Raw genomic sequence first — 20,442 nt, forward strand, 5'->3', positions numbered from 1 at the left:
CCACTGCCTGGTTGTATAACTGCTGGGATAGCCAGATACTGAACTAGCAAGATAGGACCTCCCTGGACCACACGTGCAAGTGCATGCACTAGTGCACACACACACAAACAAACAAAAAGGAGGGAAGGAAAAATCTGAAAGAACCACTCAACTTGTTGCAACATATGGCTAACTAAAATGCTGCTTTCTGTACATAATTGAGACAATTTGTGCAATTTTTGCCTCATTTCTCTGAAGTTGGAAAAATGTTCTTAAGATAATTCTCCCCATGAAAATGAGATTCAAAGGCATGGGTAGGTGAGAAGACATTTCACAACAGTGGCCTTGCATTACCAAAATCCCATTTGCTCAGATTTCTAAAATTCTAAAACAAATGTTATACATCAATTATCTACTTTCATGCACATCTCCTTTTTTTAAAGAACAATTCACATAGATTCATCGTGTAAAGTGTTAGCTGATATAAAAAAAGCAGTCATTTGATTGTTCTGCATTGCAAAGATTTGGCATCGTTATTGACAAAGTTTACTTACATAGCAGTACATCCACAGGATAACTTGTTAGTTTCCACCCCCAAATATATATACATATATTTGTAAAGGCAAACAATGCGAGTCTTTTTGTGGTTGTGCCAAAGCTGTAGAGAAGAAAAGTCTCTCTGGGTGTCTTTGCAGGCTTTCGGTTACTGGTCTGCTGCATGTGAAGGAAAGATGGAACATAATGCATAGAGACTCGTGCTAGATGTGTGAGGTAATACTGTTTCTTCAGCAACCCAAGATCAGTCAGTCATAAAATGTTTGGGGAGTTTGCATGAAGTTCCTCTGACCCTCTCCTTTTTTTTCTTGTTCCCTCGGGTCATAGCTGGAACATAATCATCAACTCTACTACTGAATCACATGTATTAGCATAGTTCAGCTCAAATTTGTCAGTCTTTAATGTTTGAAGTTAACCATTATAGTAGGCATAGTATATTGATATACTACATTTCCCACAAATACAGCTGTGCTCAAAGTGATTCACATTTAAAAAGAATAAATGCAGTAGTAATATTGATAAATAATATGTAAAAATACACACAAGTGAGCATAAAGCTTGCCAATATGCCAAGTAAAAATATCCAATAACATCACATCCAAAAGTAGCCGCAAAAGTTCTTCTGGAAACGGCCCCCTTTTGGTTAAATACTGCAATGTGCTTACATGTTTCTGAACTTTAACCCTTTGCTTTGTGTGCATACTGAAGGGTGAAAGGATGGTGGTTTACCCAAAGCTCTGCCAGTTAGCAATCAAAAGCCATATCACTCAAACCTTGTACCATTTCTTGACATCTAAAGCAGCTCTTATTAAATGTTGGTATAATATCTGCTCACCTGGGGCTCAGGGTGGGGGTGGGCATTTGCTGCACAGCATGGCCGTGGTTGGTCCAGGGACTCCACCAATTTCCGGTGCAGATAGCGGTGGGTAGCCACCTGCAGCAGCCCACTACCAGCCATGCCGAACCTTCCAGATGTGGGCAGACATCACCCATGAGATCAATCAGGGGCAAGGATATGAGGGTTGTGCCCAGCCCACCTCTGGTGTACATAGGGGGATGACCAGGTACAGGCCACCTTCTTTGTTGCCTTTGCAGGAATTTTCCACCCACCCATCCAGGCTGTTAGGGCCCTGCTCAGTAGAGGAATGGACACATTCACATATGGACCTTGCTATGGTTTACTCGGTCACTGTATTCACAGAGAATTTGTTTCCAGCCCTTTCACCTGGGTGCCTTTTAGACAGAGGTGTCAGGGACCCCTGGCAATACAATTAGGCTTTCATGCTTTACAAGGCAAAGTAGGACAATTTTGCTGGTCCCAGGCTCTCCATCCTCCTCATCTGGACCTTGTGTCTTATATCTGATCCTGAACTTACAGGATTTTGATAACTGAATAATAATATAATTCTAGACAATGGGGCATAGTCTAGCATAGCATTTGATGTGACAAAGTACCAGGGAGATCAGGGTTAGAATTCTTTCTCCATAATGAAACTTTGTCAGTGACCTTCAGTCAGTAACAATATCTCAGGTGGTTCTAGACGACCCATTTATTAAGCATTCGTCCTTATTTGTTTGCAGGGGACTTAGATGTTGACTATTTAGTATGCCTTCATTCTGATTTGTGGCAGGGGGTGGGCGGCAAGTTAGATCATGTTACACCAGGTGCGGTCCGACACTTTCCTGTGCATTTTGCATCACTTTCCTTATCATAAATGCTGATCTTGTATGGAAGTGGGTTGTTGTTCAAGTCAATAGTAATTGTGTAATCTGAATGTGTTGGTATGGAATTGAAACCTGCCTGAAAATAAAGGCATTCTGGAAGCATTCTGAGGCTACTACCTCATAGTGTTGCTGTCCTGGCTGTTTTGTTGTTGTGGGCATAGAATAAAATGTATGCCACTTTATAGCACTTGAAGTGAAAGTGTTATACTTTAAGTGTTCAACAACATTTGAGAGAATTGCATGGGAATATATGAAGCTGTGTTTTTACCAAGTCAGGACTTTATTGGTCCATCTGGTTCAGTATTATCTACACTGTCAGGCAGCAGTTCTTCGGGATTTTGGCCCTACCTGGAAATACCAGGGATTCAACCTGGACCTTTATGAGTACAAAACAAGTGCACTAGCACTGAGCTATGACCAGGACTTGGAAGTTTTAGGCAAATAATTTTAGGTTATGGTTGTAGGAAATCATCGTCAGCAGCAACCAAAGAAATATCACCAGTTTAATCCAATTGTGTTTTTATTCCAGCATCCCTCCCAATTCCTTGACTGCTATGCCTAAGCAAAAACCTCTAAACTGAATTTCACTTTAGATTAAAATAGACAATTCTTACACTAAATATGCAATCTGAATCGGAGAATCAGAGAACACCCGACTGTCCAACATGATTAGTCAGTTAGTTAAAATAATTCATAAACTACCACCATTCAACACTATTGTGGCAGTTCACAAAAAGGAAAGAAAAACAAAATACAAAATGAAATCAATAAGAATATATTCAATCCATCTGTAAAACGGACACAAACAATATCCAACAATGCAACTGAGAAACGAAAAACCCTAGGTGATTAAAAATGTCTTAGGGAGGTTGTTGAAAGAACAAATTATATATGTTTAATGCATCATGTTTGAACAAAATAAATTTTAGTATCCCTATTCAGATATTATTGACTTCAGATGTAACATTCTGTTACACACACACATATATGTATATATATAAGTTAGATGCCAGATTAAAGACTAAGCCTCAAAGGATACTGTTTTAGGCATATCCAATAAATGCATTGACCTTAGATCTTTCGTTTGTCCCAGATTTTTAAGACAAAATTAAATTGTTGAATTACAGGGCAATCTGAGGAATTCTACTCAGAAGTAAGGCCCTATTAGTTTACTTCCCTCCCTCCCAAAGTAGTTGTGACTAACATTTTTCGAGCAAATGGACACATTGCCCTCTGAGAGGCATTCTTCTGTTGGTGCCAAGCAGCAGCCTATGAATAGAAGCAGGCCACAACAGCATTTATTTATTTATTTATTTATTTATTTATATATTTTTAGTGAGTGTGTTTGCACTAAAAGGGGTGGGGAAGGCAAAGGAAAATGGTTTTTAGAAACCTGCTTCTTTAGTTATATGCATATATTGACTTCACTGTATGTCTAGGTTGGCAAACTTTCTTGAGTGTTGCATTGGATTGGTTTCCTTGATATATTTGGCATGGATTCATTTGAACTGCTTACTTGTGTCATGTGCTTTGCATGTAATTGGAGCTCTTCTTGTCAAGCAGGAAAAATCCAAATTTTCCTTCAGATTGGTAGTCTTATAATATAGCTGGCCAAACTAGGGGTCCTATACATTCTTACACTGGAATAAGTCCCATTGTGCTCAGTAAAATTTACTTATTGAGTAGACACACAGCTAAAAACTCTGTATCAACAGACAAAGCCTTTCCTTTTGAGTTGCCTGATCAAAGCCTGTTTGACCTCCTTGTTCCTTAGGCTATAGATCATCGGATTTAACATTGGAATGACAACTGTGTAGAAAACTGACACCACTTTTCCTTGATTGGGAGAGGACATGGCCCCAGGTTGGGCATACATAAAGAAGACTGTCCCAAAGAACAAGCTTACTGCCATCAAATGGGAAGTGCAAGTTGAGAAAGCTTTGTGTCTCCCTTTGCCAGACGTTATGTGCAAGATGGTAGTAACAATGTAAATGTAAGATACTAGGACAATTATGGCTGTGGTCACAATGATGAGACCACAGACTACAAGGAGCACCATTTCATTCACAAATGTGTCTGAACAGGAGGCCTTCATGATCGCTGGGACATCACAAAAGAAGTGGTTTACGTGAATTGGGCCACAAAATACCAAACTAAATGTAAACCCAGTTTGGGTGCAGCAGTTGACACAACCAAAGAAGTAAGAGATGCACACAAGGCACATACACCTCTTCTTGGATATAATGGTATGGTAGAGAAGTGGGCTACAGACAGCAATGAATCGGTCATATGCCATCACAAAATGTCTTAGGGAGGTTGGTGAAAGAACAAATTGTTTGTAGCACCCTAATTTCAAGCAGAGAGTGCGTTCCAGTGTGTGGGTGCCGCCACACTAAAAGCTCTGTTCTAGGTAAGCATTCGATAAACTTCGAGGGTGTGTACTGGCACACTAGTGAACAGTAAAAAACATGATGCATTAACCCTACAAGAAATAGGCTCCAAAGACTAGAAGAACAATGGAGCAATTCTGTCTTCACAAGAGAGCAATACTGACCATTTAGAAAACTAGCAAACGTGGAGACAACTTGAATTGTGCTTATCTAAAGGAAAAGCAATTGATGAAACCAGTTGAAAATTTGGCAAGATGAACAGTATTGGCGACAGATCTTGGAATGCTTGATTGCTTTGGTCAGAGTCCTTGGCATGCAAAACTTGGCATTTCGTGGTACAACTGAAAAGTTGTACTGTGCTAGCAATCAAGATTTTTTGAAGTTTGCAGAATATTTAGCTCCTATTTCTCCTATCATGAGCACTTGACCTGAATAAATTGGTGACCAAATTTGCAAAGGAAAAGGTATGCAAACGGAGATTTGTCTGAAACTGAAACTTTTAAGAGACTTAAATTTTAACATCACACTTCACAAGATTATTCAAAATATTTTGTTTGCTAAAAGATTTTATTTTGTATTTGAGAAAGATAATCAAAAAATTGATGTATTATTCTTTTTCCTAGATTCAGGTAGGTAGCAGTGTTGGTCTGATGCAACACACACACACACACACACACACACACACACACACATACATATACATATATAAAATGTCCAGTAGCACCTTAGAGACGAACTAACTTTGTCCTTGATATAAGCTTTCGTGTGCATGCACACTTCTTCAGATTCACTGAAACAGAATTTGCCAGACCCTTATATATAGTGGGAGGGTGGGGTTTTTCTCAGGAGGGTAGTGAGTCAATCACCCATCTCCTACTACCCTCCTGAAAAAACCCCCACCCCACCTTCCACTATATATAAGGGTCTGGTGACTACTGTGACTACTTCTTCAGTGTATCTGAAGAAGTGTACATGCACACAAAAGCTTATACCAAGGAGAAACTTAGTTGGTCTCTAAGGTGCTACTGGACAATTTTTTAATATCTTTTTATATTTCTTTTTTCTATAAAATATCTGTTTTTAAAAATAGAAGTTAGCAATTTTAGGGCTGGGAGGTGCCTTGCCTAGGGTGCAAAATAACCCGGCACTGCCACTGCTTACACCAGACTTGAGTTCAGTCAGCTTCCACTCAACCAGCTAGGATGAGCAACTTATGCTGGTGTATGTTCAGAACAGTTCAGTACTAGCTAAGGCATCAGTTAGATAGCTGAGCCAGAGATTCCATGTTGGTCATCCCAGTGGATCTTGCCATAGGATTTTTCCCTGCATTAAACAGAATATTGAGAGTTCTGATTACAAATGTAGATTTTCTTCTGGCTTGGCTTGGCTTATGGGATTTAACACCCCCATAAGGTTTTGCCAGATTTTATCTGTTCATTGAAAAGAACCTCTTTATCCCCAGAGTCCTTTTTAGAGCTGCTTTGACATCTTTGTTCCTAAGGCTGTAGATGAGGGGATTTAGCATTGGAATGACAAGAGTGTAAAACACAGAGACAATTTTGCTTTGAGCTGGGAAGGACATGGCTGCAGGCTGCGCATAAATAAAGAAGACTGTCCCATATAAGATGGTCACTGCTGTTATGTGAGAGGCACAGGTAAAAATGCTTTTCTCCTGCCCTCTGCAGATTGAATCTTGAGAATGGTGGAGAGAATGTAAGTGTAGGAGGTGAATATCACCACTGTGGTGATGGCAATGATAACGTTGGAGAAGGAGAACATCACAGCTTCGTTGAGATATGTGTATGTAGTGGCAGCGTTCATGACAGCAGGGACATCACAGAAGAAGTGGTTGATTTTGCTGAGGTTGCAGAATCGCAAATGGAAATAGACATTTGTCTGAATCACTCCGTTTGTACAACCGCAAGCATAGGAAGTGGCCACCAGACGATGGCAAGACTTCTTGGACATCTTAGTTGGATAGAGGAGTGGGTAGCAAATGGCCATGAAGCGGTCATATGCCATGACTGCTAAAAGAAACCCTTCTGTAGTAACAAAGATGGTGAAGAACATCAACTGGGCCACACAACCCTCATAAGAGATGATGTTCTTCTCCTCAAAAAAATTCACTAGAGCTTTAGGAGCAATGGTGGAGGAATAGCAGAGGTCCAGGAAGGACAAGTTTTTGAGAAAGTAGTACATAGGGGTGTGGAGCTGAGAGTCAGCACTTATGACAGCAATCATACCACCATTCCCCATCACTGTGGTGATGTACAGCACCAGAAAAGTGATGAAAAATGTTACTTGCAGCTCTGGGAGATCTCTGAACCCCACCAGGACGAACTCAGAGGCTGTGCTGCAGTTGTCTATGATAGGTTCCTGAAATAAATTAAAACATTTTAATGATACACAGCAAACATCTCTTGTTAGTTGGCTCCTCGGAAACATTTGGCCAGCCACTGTTAGTAATAAGTTCATCAAATCATTCTGATGTGGTTGAATTATATTTTCCTTTGTGCTGTCTACATTTATTTTTCTCTTTTTGACAATTTAATTTTTATGCCTTCCTTTTACATCACTGTTGATATATTTCCATCATTTAGGGGGGGGGAAATGGAGAAAGAGAGGGGGGTTCTTTTCTCATTAGAGCTTGTCATGGTGTTCTGTAGATGTTGTTGGCTGGGGCTGTTGGGAGTTTGGGAAGGGAATGTCAGACAACATATAGAAGACACCAGTTTGGCTAGGTCTTAAATTCGCTTGTCTCGCCTTAACATCTGAAGGGAGGATATGGTTCCAGCTCCCAAAAATGTCTTTCTTGATCCTTACATCTTCCCTTTCAACTCAGTGGCTAACTACACACACAAATTCAGCTTCAGTGCAGTAACTCATACTAAACATTCCCTTCCCCATCTGCCTCCACTGTCTTAAAGGAAATTATTTCACCCAGGCATCTTCTACCCAAATATTGAGCCTAACACCATGTTTAATTTATTTCCATGTTAAATTATTCGGGTTGCTTCAGTTTTATTCCTATAGGCAGCAATCCTATACACAGGCACCTGAAATTAAATGTGGTTGGACCCTGTGGGGCTTACTTCTGAGAAGACATGCATAGGATTGCTCTGTTGGCCATTAGGCATAAGCAGAATAAAATGCACGGTACTGCCAACATACCAGTTAGTCATTTCTTTGAACCCAGAACATGTTCTATCTCTACAACACAAATAATAGCTTGGAACAATTAGCATTGAAAGGGTGCTTGGAACAATTAGCATTGAAAGGGTGGAAGAAAATAGGGAATCTTTATAAAGCCACGGCCATGGTGGTAAAACTGATGTAAAGATTAAGGGGGAGAAAACCCTACATTTTTTGCAATAAAATAAAAGAATTCTTGAATTCAGTGAAGCTTGCACCCAGATAAATGGGGTTAGGTTTACAGTCTGAACTGGAAAAAACAACAACAGATTTCAGAAAAGCCAAATCTCTGCATCAAATTCATTAAATAAGTCAGCAGCCCCACCTGCTTTTGCAGAGTTGCCAAAATGTGAAATGATAAAACTTACCCAAGAGGTGGATGGGGTAGGCAGAAATTCCAACCCCATCAGGTTGTTCTGCAAGAAAGCCTCAACAGTAGAATTTGAAAGAATTTATAATAAATGAAGTCTTACAGACCTGAGGGTTAATTTATTCCCCACAGTGTCATAAAGTTAACTGCTTGAGAGCAATTAAACGTACATGGTGTATGTTGTAGATATATGTATATACCTACATATATATATGTATATGTATACATATATATATATGTATATATATATATATATATATATATATATATATATATATACACACACACATATACATGTATATGTATACATATATATATATATATATATATATATACACACACACACACACACACATATAATATAATAAACATATTATATATGTTTAATGCATCATGTTTGAACAAAATAAATTTTAGTATCCCTATTCAGATATTATTGATTTCAGATGTAACATTCTGTTACACACACATATATATGTATATATATAAGTTAGGTGCCAGATTAAAGACTAAGCCTCAAAGGATACTGTTTTAGGCATATCCAATAAATGCATTGACCTTAGATCTTTCGCTTGTCCCAGATTATTAAGACACAATTAAATTGTTGAATTACAGGGCAATCTGAGGAATTCTACTCAGAAGTAAGGCCCTATTAGTTTACTTCCCTCCCTCCCAAAGTAGTTGTAACTAACATTTTTCGAGCAAATGGACACATTGCCCTCTGAGAGGCATTCTTCTGTTGGTGCCAAGCAGCAGCCTATGAATAGAAGCAGGCCACAACAGCATTTATTTATTTATTTATTTATTTATTTATTTATTTATTTATTTACATTTTTTAGTGAGTGTGTTTGCACTAGAAGGGGTGGGGAAGGCAAAGGAAAATGGTTTTTAGAAACCTGCTTCTTTAGTTATATGCATATATTGACTTCACTGTGTGTCTAGGTTGGCAAACTTTCTTGAGTGTTGCATTGGATTGGTTTCCTTGATATATTTGGCATGGATTCATTTGAACTGCTTTCTTGTGTCATGTGCTTTGCATGTAATTGGAGCTCTTCTTGTCAAGCAGGAAAAATCCAAATTTTCCTTCAGATTGGTAGTCTTATAATATAGCTGGCCAAACTAGGGGTCCTATACATTCTTACACTGGAATAAGTCCCATTGTGCTCAGTAAAATTTACTTATTGAGTAGGCACACAGCTAAAAACTCTGTATCAACAGACAAAGCCTTTCCTTTTGAGTTGCCTGATCAAAGCCTGTTTGACCTCCTTGTTCCTTAGGCTATAGATGATCGGATTTAACATTGGAATGACAACTGTGTAGAAAACTGACACCACTTTTCCTTGATTGGGAGAGGACATGGCCCCAGGTTGGGCATACATAAAGAAAACTGTCCCAAAGAATAAGCTTACTGCCATCAAATGGGAAGTGCAAGTTGAGAAAGCTTTGTGTCTCCCTTTGCCAGACGGTATGTGCAAGATGGTAGTAACAATGTAAATGTAAGATACTAGGACAATTATGGCTGTGGTCACAATGATGAGACCACAGACTACAAGGAGCACCATTTCATTCACAAATGTGTCTGAACAGGAGGCCTTCATGACCGCTGGGACATCACAAAAGAAGTGGTTTATGTGAGTTGGGCCACAAAATGCCAAACTAAATGTAAACCCGGTTTGGGTGCAGCAGTTGACACAACCAAAGAAGTAAGAGATGCACACAAGGCACATACACCTCTTCTTGGACATAATGGTATGGTAGAGAAGTGGGCTACAGACAGCAATGAATCGATCATATGCCATCACAGCCAGGAAAAAGGCCTCTGTGGTTCCAAAGAGAGAGAAGAAGAACATCTGGGTTGCACATCCATTGTGGGAAATGGCCATGTCCCCTGTTGCAAAGCTCACCATGGCTTTGGGAGTGATGACTGAAGAGTAGCAAATATCCAAAAAGGACAGGTTCTTTAGAAAGTAGTACATAGGAGTATGGAGTTTGGAATCGGAACTGGTGATTAAGATCATACCAGCATTTCCCACCAGAGTGATGGTGTACATCAGCAAAAAAAGCAATAAGAAAACTATTTGCATTTGTGGCTGACCCTTAAAGCTCACCAATATAAATTCAGTGACCTCAGTATGGTTTCCCATAGCTTAGTTATGACAAGGTGGAAAGTCAGGGAAAAATGTCTTCAAATATCCTTGTATTTGTATTTGCAAACTTCAGAAATGAGAGCTTTAGTATGCAATCCTCACTGTGTGGATGTCAAAGGCGTAGGAGCACTCTACTGCTACTTTGCATCAGAAATATAGCTGCTTTGTAAAATTATAGTAACAGAAACCTGAATGGGAATACAAAGGAAGAGAGGGAGAGAGAGAGATTACACAACAGTGGTTCCTAAAGTAGGTGGTATTACTGCCCCTTGTGGGGGATTCCCTATATTAGCACTAAAAGCCAAGGGGTGACAGGTGGATGCTGGAGGCGTAAATGACTATCAAACTTTGAAAAGGTGGTATCACTGGATCAAGTTGAATAATGTTGTTGAATTAATTAAACTAAATAGTTTTAATTTGATTGTTTTTTTAAAAAAGAAAGCAAGAAAAGTGACTTAAAGAGAATGCATCATTGGGCTAACAACAACAAAAACACACCGGTCTTGACTAGATTTTGAATAAATGTGAAATTAATTGTTACTGCTTTGATTTTATTATATTATCATCTTCTTTAATGGATCATGGAAACCACAGTTCTGAATGATGATTTTCGTAGGGTATGGTGTACTGGGGATGAGTTTATGGAACCAATGAGGCAGTGGCCCAAAATCATTTAGGAACCACTGGATTGCATCTTACTGACATTTCAGTGAAGCTTAAGTACCTCAGAGCAAACGAGGTGGAAGGAATTCTCATAACCAGTATTGATTCATGATTAAGCAATTACAATAATCATCAAAGCTCCGCAATCCAGAAACTATTAGGAGTTTTTAAGTCCTAAAGACATCAATAAAGGTAAGTAATGAGATGGTGATAATGATAATTAATCCAGCAATGTCATACAGCTGATTGGAAAACTTCCATCACTGGAATGGGGAGTGAATAATTTTTCAATGAGTTTCTGCTCTCCTGCAGCCTCTTGTGTTACTATATCTACCTGATGCTCTGGAACATATTTATTGGTGTGTGGGCTGCAGGGAGAGGGGAGAATCACAAAAAAATATCATTGCTTCCCATTCCGTTGATGGATGTCTTGTAGTCAGTTGAGTCACACCATTGGATTAAATCGTCATCGGGATGAATACAGTGTCTAATGGTGATTTTGAGTCTTAGTACAAACTAAAACAAAGATAATGCCCTGCGAATGACTAGCCAGTTGTCTAACAAAAAAGACCAAAAGGGAAAACATAGAAAACGAAAAGTTCAATATGTATCAGTACAATAAACATCCATGGAAACCCCTGCTGATTGCCTGATATTAAAACATATATGAGGAGGGGAAAGCCAAATAGAGGATCAATTCAAATTTTGAGAAGTTGCTTGAAATAAGCGTGCAGTTACATGAATTAATAGAAAAAGGACATAAACAAGCAAGGGACGTATATATGACTCAACAAGTAAAACAGTATCATTAAAATGAAGAAAAACAAACTGATTTAAAAAAAGAGATGGGTCACAAAACAAAAAGGGGTCCGACAGCATGTACCGGCCTAAAAGAAAATCAACCTGTTGTGTACTGAGGAAATCAGCTGTTGTTGTTGTTGTTTAGTCGTTTAGTCGTGTCCGACTCTTCATGACCCCATGGACCAGAGCACACCAGGCAATCAGCTAGTTACCATTAAAATATTTTGAAGCAATGGCTTTCCATTACATATTCTAATCTAGATTTAGGTTGGTAGCCATGTTGGTCTGAAGCAGTCAAAATAAATTAAAAAATTGTCCAGTAGCACCTTAGAAACCAACTACGGTAAGTTTGTTCTGGGTATAAGCATTTATGTGCATACTATCCCTTGCAAAATTGTAGGACTAATTGCAGTCGTTAACAGTCGTCAACAGGTTTACCATACCCATTGAGTCAATCACCCATCTCCTACTACCCTTCTGAGAAAAAACCCACTCCACCCTCCCACTATATATAAGGGTCTGGTGACTTCTGTTGCAGTGTATATGAAGAAGTGTGCATGCACACAAAAGCTTATACCCAGAACAAACTTAGTTGGTCTCTAAGGTGCTACTGGACAATTATAAAGAGCCCTTCCTAGCCATTCACACAGCTGCTGAGGTGTTATGGTTTATGCACAATCCAACTGCTTAGTAGCCAGATGCAGTTGATGGCAGGAAAGGATACGGAGAACAGAAGGAGGAATGAGTTTTAAATGGATTTATACATGGTCTTTGGAAGTCCTGATGTAATTGAGCTTTGCCCACTAATGTCCATCAAACAGTCTCTTATGCCTGAGTTGCTTCTACTTCTACTTCTGCTTTGCTTTTTAAAAAAAGTAAACTCCCCCCTGATTCTCTCAACAGAGAGGGTTGCGGGGTTTTTAGGCTGATTGACTTGCCAAATTATTTTCAAAAACGCATTCATTGCAAGTAATACACACACACACACACACACACACACACACACACACACACACATTACTGGCATCTGAATAGTGGAGATGGACACCTGACTTTAATAACTGAGTTAGAACATTGGTTCATGTAATTCAGTATTGTCTACACTCCAGGGTTTGGGGCAAGGGATATTCTCAGGCCTATGAGGAGATGCTGGTGATAGCCTAGGCATGCTTTACCACTGAACCACTGTGGCAACATGAGAGACTGTCTTGTGAAGAAGAAATGTGAGGGTTGAAAAAATGTATGCATGTATTAGTTAATAAAAACAGATTACACTATATGTAAAAATGAATAAATCTGAGGTGTTCTTATTGATCTCAGCTCACCACCATCATCAAAATGCTCCAATTCCTTATGTACAACTCTTACCTTGTCAAGTTTGTTGTTGTTTCACCTTGCTTTGATATTTCTTACAATATGAAGTGTTTCTGATTACATTACAAGGTCAAGCTGATTTGCAGTTACTTCCTTTAAAGTGTGAAAATGTTCACTTAGTTGCAGAGATAAGCAACCTACTGCTTGAAAATCTGGTCCTTCTAAGGAAACAACCGTTCAAAGTTTTTCCTATAGTGTGGCAGCATTTTATGGTGTCCCAGTAACCTGCTTCTTAAATATTTTGGATCATTTCCCCCTGAACTAATTCAGCTTTCAAGGACCTAGTGCCCTCCTCTCTCTTCCATCGGACCAATGTGCCATGTTCCTCTCCTACCACAGCAGATATTTCATTCTCCATTGGGTCAGATTTTGAATCAAAATGAAATGAAAACATTAGCTTTTGTTCTGTTTCACTTAAAAGTATATATCGGCACCTACCTCTGAAACAAGCGAGTCACGACAATGTTCTTTCTGTGTTCGGTGTTAATGCATGTGTAAATAGTCCCATAACACTTGGGGGACAATTGCTTGCATAGTCAAGCTCAATCTCTTGAGAACCACTAAGCTTCAAGATGCAAGAGCTCCTAGTGGGACTAGCTTCCAGATGTGCTCTGTTTTGTAAGATTAAAACATACCACAATTTAAGAGATACTTCAACGGATGGGGGAGGAATGAGTTTTAAGTGGATTTATACATGGTCTTTAGAAGTCCTGATGTAACTGAGCTTTGTCCACAAATGTCCATCAAACAGCCTCATATGCCTGAGCTGCTTCTGCTTCTGCTTTGCTTTGCTTTTTTAAAAACTAAACTCCCCCCTGATTCTCTCGATAGAAAGGGTTTTTGTTTTTTTAAGGCTGATTAACATGCAAAATTATTTCCAAAAACACATTCATTGCAAGTATAATACATATCTAAAGTACTATATTTCTGCAACATGATTTTAAAAAGTATTAATAAAGTTACATGCATTGTGGTATATATTGATATATTAGGAAATGTGTACTCTTTATGTACTGATATATTAGGAAATGTGGAGTGTATTATGCATATGCTATTATATGAATAATAATTCAAAATTCAGTTCAAAAGGCAATAAGAACAGAACAGGGAAATGAACAAATTGAAGCATTTATTATTCATGGTCAGCAACTCTGGACATCCCTGACTCTTGGTCATGCTGGCTGGGGATAATGGGAGTTGCAGTCCAACAACATCTAGAAGGTTGCACGTTGGCAATCTCTGACATATGAAGATGCTAGCTTAACAATGTATTACTAACAAGTTGAGGTAGCCTAATCAACACTAAAGACAGAAAGTGTGTTAAACAGTGTAAAAGCTTTCATGTTTAGCCTGTGTGTCTATATTTACAGATAAACATACTTGGCCCACACTCACAGAGAGTTGCTGGAAGATACCATCACATTGCCTGGGCAACCAATGAACTATTTCCGGGCTCTGTAGCATGGCTCAGACACATTCCCAGCACACACACACACACACACACACACACACACCTGCTACACAATACAGAAAGATTGCAGTGTCAGAAAAGAAAAGAAAATGTTGCTGGAAGAAAAAGAGGTGTCCCACAAAGCAACTTTGTCACCCTCAAAATTTGACTCATATTCAACTATCTATGTTATTGTTGGAGCCGTCTCAGTTGGGTTGAGGCCATTTGTCAGTTACGCTCCTTTACTGACAGGGAAGGAGGACGATAACATAGAGAGAGAGAGCAGTGAAGAATGGAATACAGGGGGAGGGAGAAGCAGCAGAGAACAGCAGTAACTTGATCTCTGAGCACAGAGATACAGTGATACCTCGGGTTACACACGCTTCAGGTTACAGACGCTTCAGGTTACAGACTCTGCTAACCCAGAAATAGTACCTCAGGTTAAGAACTTTGCTTCAGGATGCAAACAGAAATCATGCGGCAGCGGTGTGGCAGCAGTAGGAGGCCTCATTAGCTAAACGGACCTCCAGAACGAATTAAGTTCTTAACCTGAGGTACCACTGTAATGGAAGGGAGAGCCAGAGTAAAAGTATGCAGCTTGTCAGCTCAGATAATGACTCAGACTCAGGAACACCGGCAGTGTTCTCTCCAAAATCTCGTAGGGTCACAAGACTTTACGAGAAGTGTGAAAAGGAAAGGAACAGGAGGTGGGGGTTTTCCTCTTGGGGGGAAGGGGCGGGGCTTAGTTCCAGCAACTGTGCTTTCTGAGGATGACAAAGATTAGTTGAGCTCCGACCCGGGGCTTGTTATTGGACTAATAAATCTGTAATAATAATAATAATAATAATAATAATAATAATAATAATAATAATATCTTTATTGTCATTGCCCCCTCTCAGGGACAACGAAATTACTTGACTGCTCCATAAAATAATTTACTGCCGGAGTCATCTTTTGCGTGTGGGAGAGACCCAAGCCATTATAGCACTGATTCAGGTGGAAGCATGTCCATGGCTGTCTTGCCTGCCCCATCATCTCCACCAGTGGCAGAGAAGCGCCGCTGCCAGCAGCACCAATTTTGAGCAAGAGTGTGTCCATTGGTGGCAATATCTCATCTGAAATTGCCATGCTCTTGCCCCAAATTGGTGCTGGTAGCAGTGCTGCTTCTCTGCCAGCAGTGGATATAGCACGGCTCACAGCAGCAGCAGGAGGAGGAGCAGGCAGTGGGGTTGGCAAGAGCAACAGGGCAAAGCAGCACTTCCCATTTTGCCTCAAGTGGAGAAACTGAGCGTTGTGCACTGCCAACCATAAAAATATAATATAGTGTTTACTGGGTGAAAGCGAACCTTTTCAACAGTCTTCCCAAGGCATCTTTGACCTCCTTGTTCCTCAAGCTGTAGATTAATGGGTTCAACATTGGGATGACAATAGTGTAGAAGACAGATACCACTTTACCTTGGTTAGGAGAAGCGAGAGCTCCAGGTTGGCCGTACATAAAGAAAGCTGTCCCAAAGAACAAGACTACAGCCATGATATGAGAAGTACAGGTTGAGAAAGCCTTGTGTCTCCCCTCCACCGAAGGTATGCGCAGGATTGTGGCTACTATGTAGCCGTAGGAGATTAGGACAGTTGTGGAGGTGATAATAATGATAAATCCACACATCCCCAAAAGCACCATTTCATTTACAAAAGTGTCTGAGCAAGAGGCCTTCATGACTGCTGGGACATCACAAAAGAACTGGTTGATCTCCCCTGGCTCACAGTAGGACAAGCTGAATGAAAGGCTTGTTTGTGTGCAACAATTGATAAAGCCAAAACAGTAGGAAATGGCCACCAGAAGGGTGCAGGTCTTCTTGGACATGGTGACATTGTAAAGCAGCGGATTGCAGATGGCAGTGAACCGATCATACGCCATCACAGCAAGGAAGAAACATTCGGTGGTCCCAAAGAGAGAGAAGAAAAACATTTGAATGGCACACTCATTGTAGGAAATGGCCTTGTTTCCAGTAGCAAAACTCAGCATGGCTTTGGGAGTGATGACTGAAGAGTAGCAGACATCCAAAAAGGATAAGTTTTTCAGGAAAAAATACATAGGACTTTGCAGTTGGCCATCAGTAGTGATGATGGTTATCATTCCAATATTTCCTATTAAGGTAATGACATATAACAGCAGGAAGAGAATAGAGAGAGCCAGCTGTAGTTCTAGATTGCCTTGGAAACCTGCTAAGATGAATTGTGTAACCATTGTGTGGTTTTCCATTTTCTTTTCTTGACCATAAAGAACATGGGTTGTAATTATGATGGGGGCTTTAAAGCAGAATCGTGCCTTCTGTCTCCATTGCTGTCTATGTCATATGATAAAATATTATTGGATATCCACAGTTAACAGCAACATTATCCATTTCCCACACCATTTTATTTCTCTCTCTTTAAAATAAGAACCGATGAATACAGTGCAAAGTTTGTCTTTCTTGAAATTATTTCAATTCTGGAAGACAAATGCAAATGTGAACAGATTTTTGCAAGAGATGGTGTTGTGGGCTCCTTAAAATATCAAATAAACAACATCTACAATACAGCAACAACTATAATAACAATATATCTGTTTTCACCTAATATTGATTGCTCTGTTATTTATTCTGCTAGTAAGTTTTCAATGTGTGTAATTTTTCTACACTGCCTTGGGAAAGATGGCATCTACACTATATCGAAATTCATTCATTGTGAAGCAACAGATCCAAGCTTGCCACAAAATGTACACTTGACAAAATATCAAGCTCTTGTATGATACATGCATCTGCTGTACATGGCCAAGCTGCGACCTCATTAATCTTGCACTTAACTGAGGTTTTTCAAATGTATTATACCATCATTCTAAAATTGGCTTCATAATATTTGCCTAAATCAGACTGTCAGAGCTGTTACCTTGCCTTGCCCAGTTAAAATGAATTGGTGGGCATTTTTACTGGTTTAGGAAATTGGTCCCCAACTCCCCATATTAGTAGAATAGTGTGGTGCTTCAGTTGCTGTGCTGTATTATTCCAACTGCAAGCCAGGGATAACATGATTGAGTCCTCTCTTGCCTGTGATTGATAGCTCTTGTTCATCTGATTTGACTACAACAGGTCCCAGGTTCAGCATCTCCAGAAAGGGCTAAGTATGACAGCTACCTGAGATCTTGGACATCTGCTGCCAGTTATCTTTAGCCTTTTCAGACTCAGGACCCACTTTTAACTGAAACATGCATTTGGGTACCCATCTCTTCATATGTTATCTTACAACTGCATGGTGGTAGTGCTCCTGGATCAGGTCATGACTGAGTAGTAGGTCCTGACCAGTTGAAGATCAGTGGGTAGACAATACTGAGCTAGATAGATTAGTTGTGTGAGTGAGCATAAGAAAGATCTTTATTTTTCTATGTTCCTAGACAGAGCATCATACAAAATATTGACTACCCCTAGATGCAGACAGTATTGTCAATGCTTGCAATATGCAAATTTTTTCAATGTGCTTCATTTTTACTATTATTTTTTTTTTGTAAAATGAAAAAAGAGACCTATTCTCCCCCAAAGAGGAGCTCATTATAGAATCATTATGTTAGTTGATGTGGCTCTGTGGCAGACAAAGCATTGAGTTCAGCACATGCATACAACCCAAAACTCATGAAAGCCATGCACCCCATAGGGCTTCTTTCTTCTTATTCATACAATATGAAAAGGAGAGAAGGAACAACTCAAGCAGTATCTCAGTGGATTAGTGAGTCATCATTGGGGATGTGTCTGTGGAAAAATATTGTGTTTGAATTACCAGAGAGTAGTTCCAAAGTTTAACTGTATTTCATACATGCAACCAATGACTTGATTAATATCAAGTCTTAGCTGCATATACACATTTCTTATGGTAGTCAGTTGGTTTTTGGTATTTTCTACGCACTGTGATCCCCAGTGGTTCTTTTCCAGTTTTAAATAAGATACATTGACCAGGAGAAGAACAAGGAATTTTCCATCCTGCTAATAATTCTTTTCTCAAAATTACAGTTTCTGCTCAAGGCTAATATCAGACTGTTTTTCAAGATCGGGGCGGGGGTGGGGGGCACACCATCTGGAGAAACAAGCAAATGTGACTACTAAAAGCATGTTGTGGTACACTTTTGTCTACTTCCCAGATGCCATGTACCTTTGAACTGGAGCTGAGGGTTCTCTCCAAGTCCACATATCATTTCCTTTCACAGCTCTGATGTACATGCAGGGCCTTCAGCAACTATCATTTTTATTACCCCATGTGGAGTGTGGGCATTCACATTCTGCTTGAAGGACTGACAAATGATCCTCATGTACAGTGCAGGTTCCAAGTACACAATTTGTTGCATTTCTCTTATAAATAACTTACTCTATGTATTGTTCCAAAACATGACTGTGAATGTAGTTAAGAAGTGCATTTCATGCCTAGAAAATATAATGGCTACTACTCTTTCTCTTCAACAGCCTCCGTAATAGCTAATGAAAAAAATAAATATGAAAACATGCAGTTATATGCTTTTTAAAAAGCCAGCTTGCATTACCTATTTTCCTTTTAGCAGACGTGGAGATATGTCAGAAATTACTTATGCAAAGATGATCCAAACCCTTCTTCAAAGGATTCACCATCTCTCATCCAATAATGTCAAAAGCTTCAGAATAAAAAGAATAAAAAATGTGGATGTACCTTGTTTCAAAATATTGCAGCTCCTAGCTATGGAGCAGAAATTTTAAATTGGAAATTTGTGTAACACACAATAATTATCAGTTTCAACTGTCTGTAATAATTTTAGAAAATCTATTCATATACATGCTACAACATTACTATGATTAGTTATGGTGGTTATATCATCAAGAATCTTCTCTCACCTCTGTTAATCCAAGGATGGTGTACAAACTGTACATTTGCATGACTCTGAAACCTCTTTACTCCAAAGCCGTGCACCTTCTATTCATAGTTAAATCAAGATCTTCAGGGATTTTGCCTTCTCCCACTGAAATACATGAATGTATCTATAAATGTATTTAAAGTGGGGAGAACTTACCTCAGTGGGATTGTGTTCTTGTTTCTTGTAATAGTTTTCTCTCTTTAAGTAAATGGTGCTCACTTCAGACTCAGTCCCCAGAGTGTTACTATGTTCGGAAATGCAGAGCAGATGTAACATTTTCTAAGTGTAAATTAAACATCTGCATAACAGTGAGGGGTTTTGCAGTGTGCTGGCTATAGATTTGCTATACAGATAAATTAACAACAAGGAAGTTTATACATGTAGATTAAATTTGTTGCACATTTTAAGATACTGGTTTTAGAAAGCACTCACAAGAAAACAAAATTTGTCATTTGGGTTTTTAACTCTCTCTCCCCCCCCCCTCTCTCCCTCTCTCCCTCTCTAAATGTAAAGTAGCAGAAGACATCCAAGAAATGTGTGGGAAATACATGTAGACTGCTCCTGTGCATCCAGGGACATCAAACTCCTAGATATAACTAGTTCTGTGCTGAAATCTGTTGGCCAGAATTTCCATAAAGATTTTTCTTCTTTCCTGTCTGCGAAAGTGCCAAATTTTGAAGCCGCATAAGGTGCCACTGAAATTTGAGACCCCAGGGTCTGCCACTACTCTAGTCCTCTTTTAAAGTCATCCATATTGGTGGCCATTGTTGCATGTTGTGGGTCCAAATTCCATAGTTGTTTTTTCTTCAGAGTGGACAAATCATTTTTATTGATTTTCCAAATTTTATCAAATGAGCCACAAATTAAGACAAATTCAATACAATTTCCCC

At 39.3% G+C, this 20,442-nt stretch overlaps 2 protein-coding genes across 2 annotated transcripts in view; both read right to left on the bottom strand.

The window, feature by feature from the left end:
* The window catches only part of LOC310748627 (vomeronasal type-2 receptor 26-like), a gene marked incomplete at both ends in the record, with an annotated part of 390,828 nt that overhangs the window by 101,477 nt on the left and 268,909 nt on the right, over positions 1-20,442 (bottom strand). The gene's annotated exons all lie outside the window — the stretch shown is intronic.
* On the bottom strand, positions 6,076-16,906 carry LOC310748633 (uncharacterized protein; the record flags this gene model as incomplete). The annotated part of the gene is given in 4 exon segments (XM_083584484.1): positions 6,076-6,308; positions 6,311-7,025; positions 7,742-7,859; positions 15,993-16,906. Coding segments are annotated over 4 exon segments (1,980 nt in total).

The sequence above is a fragment of the Podarcis filfolensis genome, assembly GCF_964270895.1.
Source record: "Podarcis filfolensis genome assembly, chromosome: 13".
NCBI classification, from domain to species: Eukaryota; Metazoa; Chordata; class Lepidosauria; order Squamata; family Lacertidae; genus Podarcis; species Podarcis filfolensis.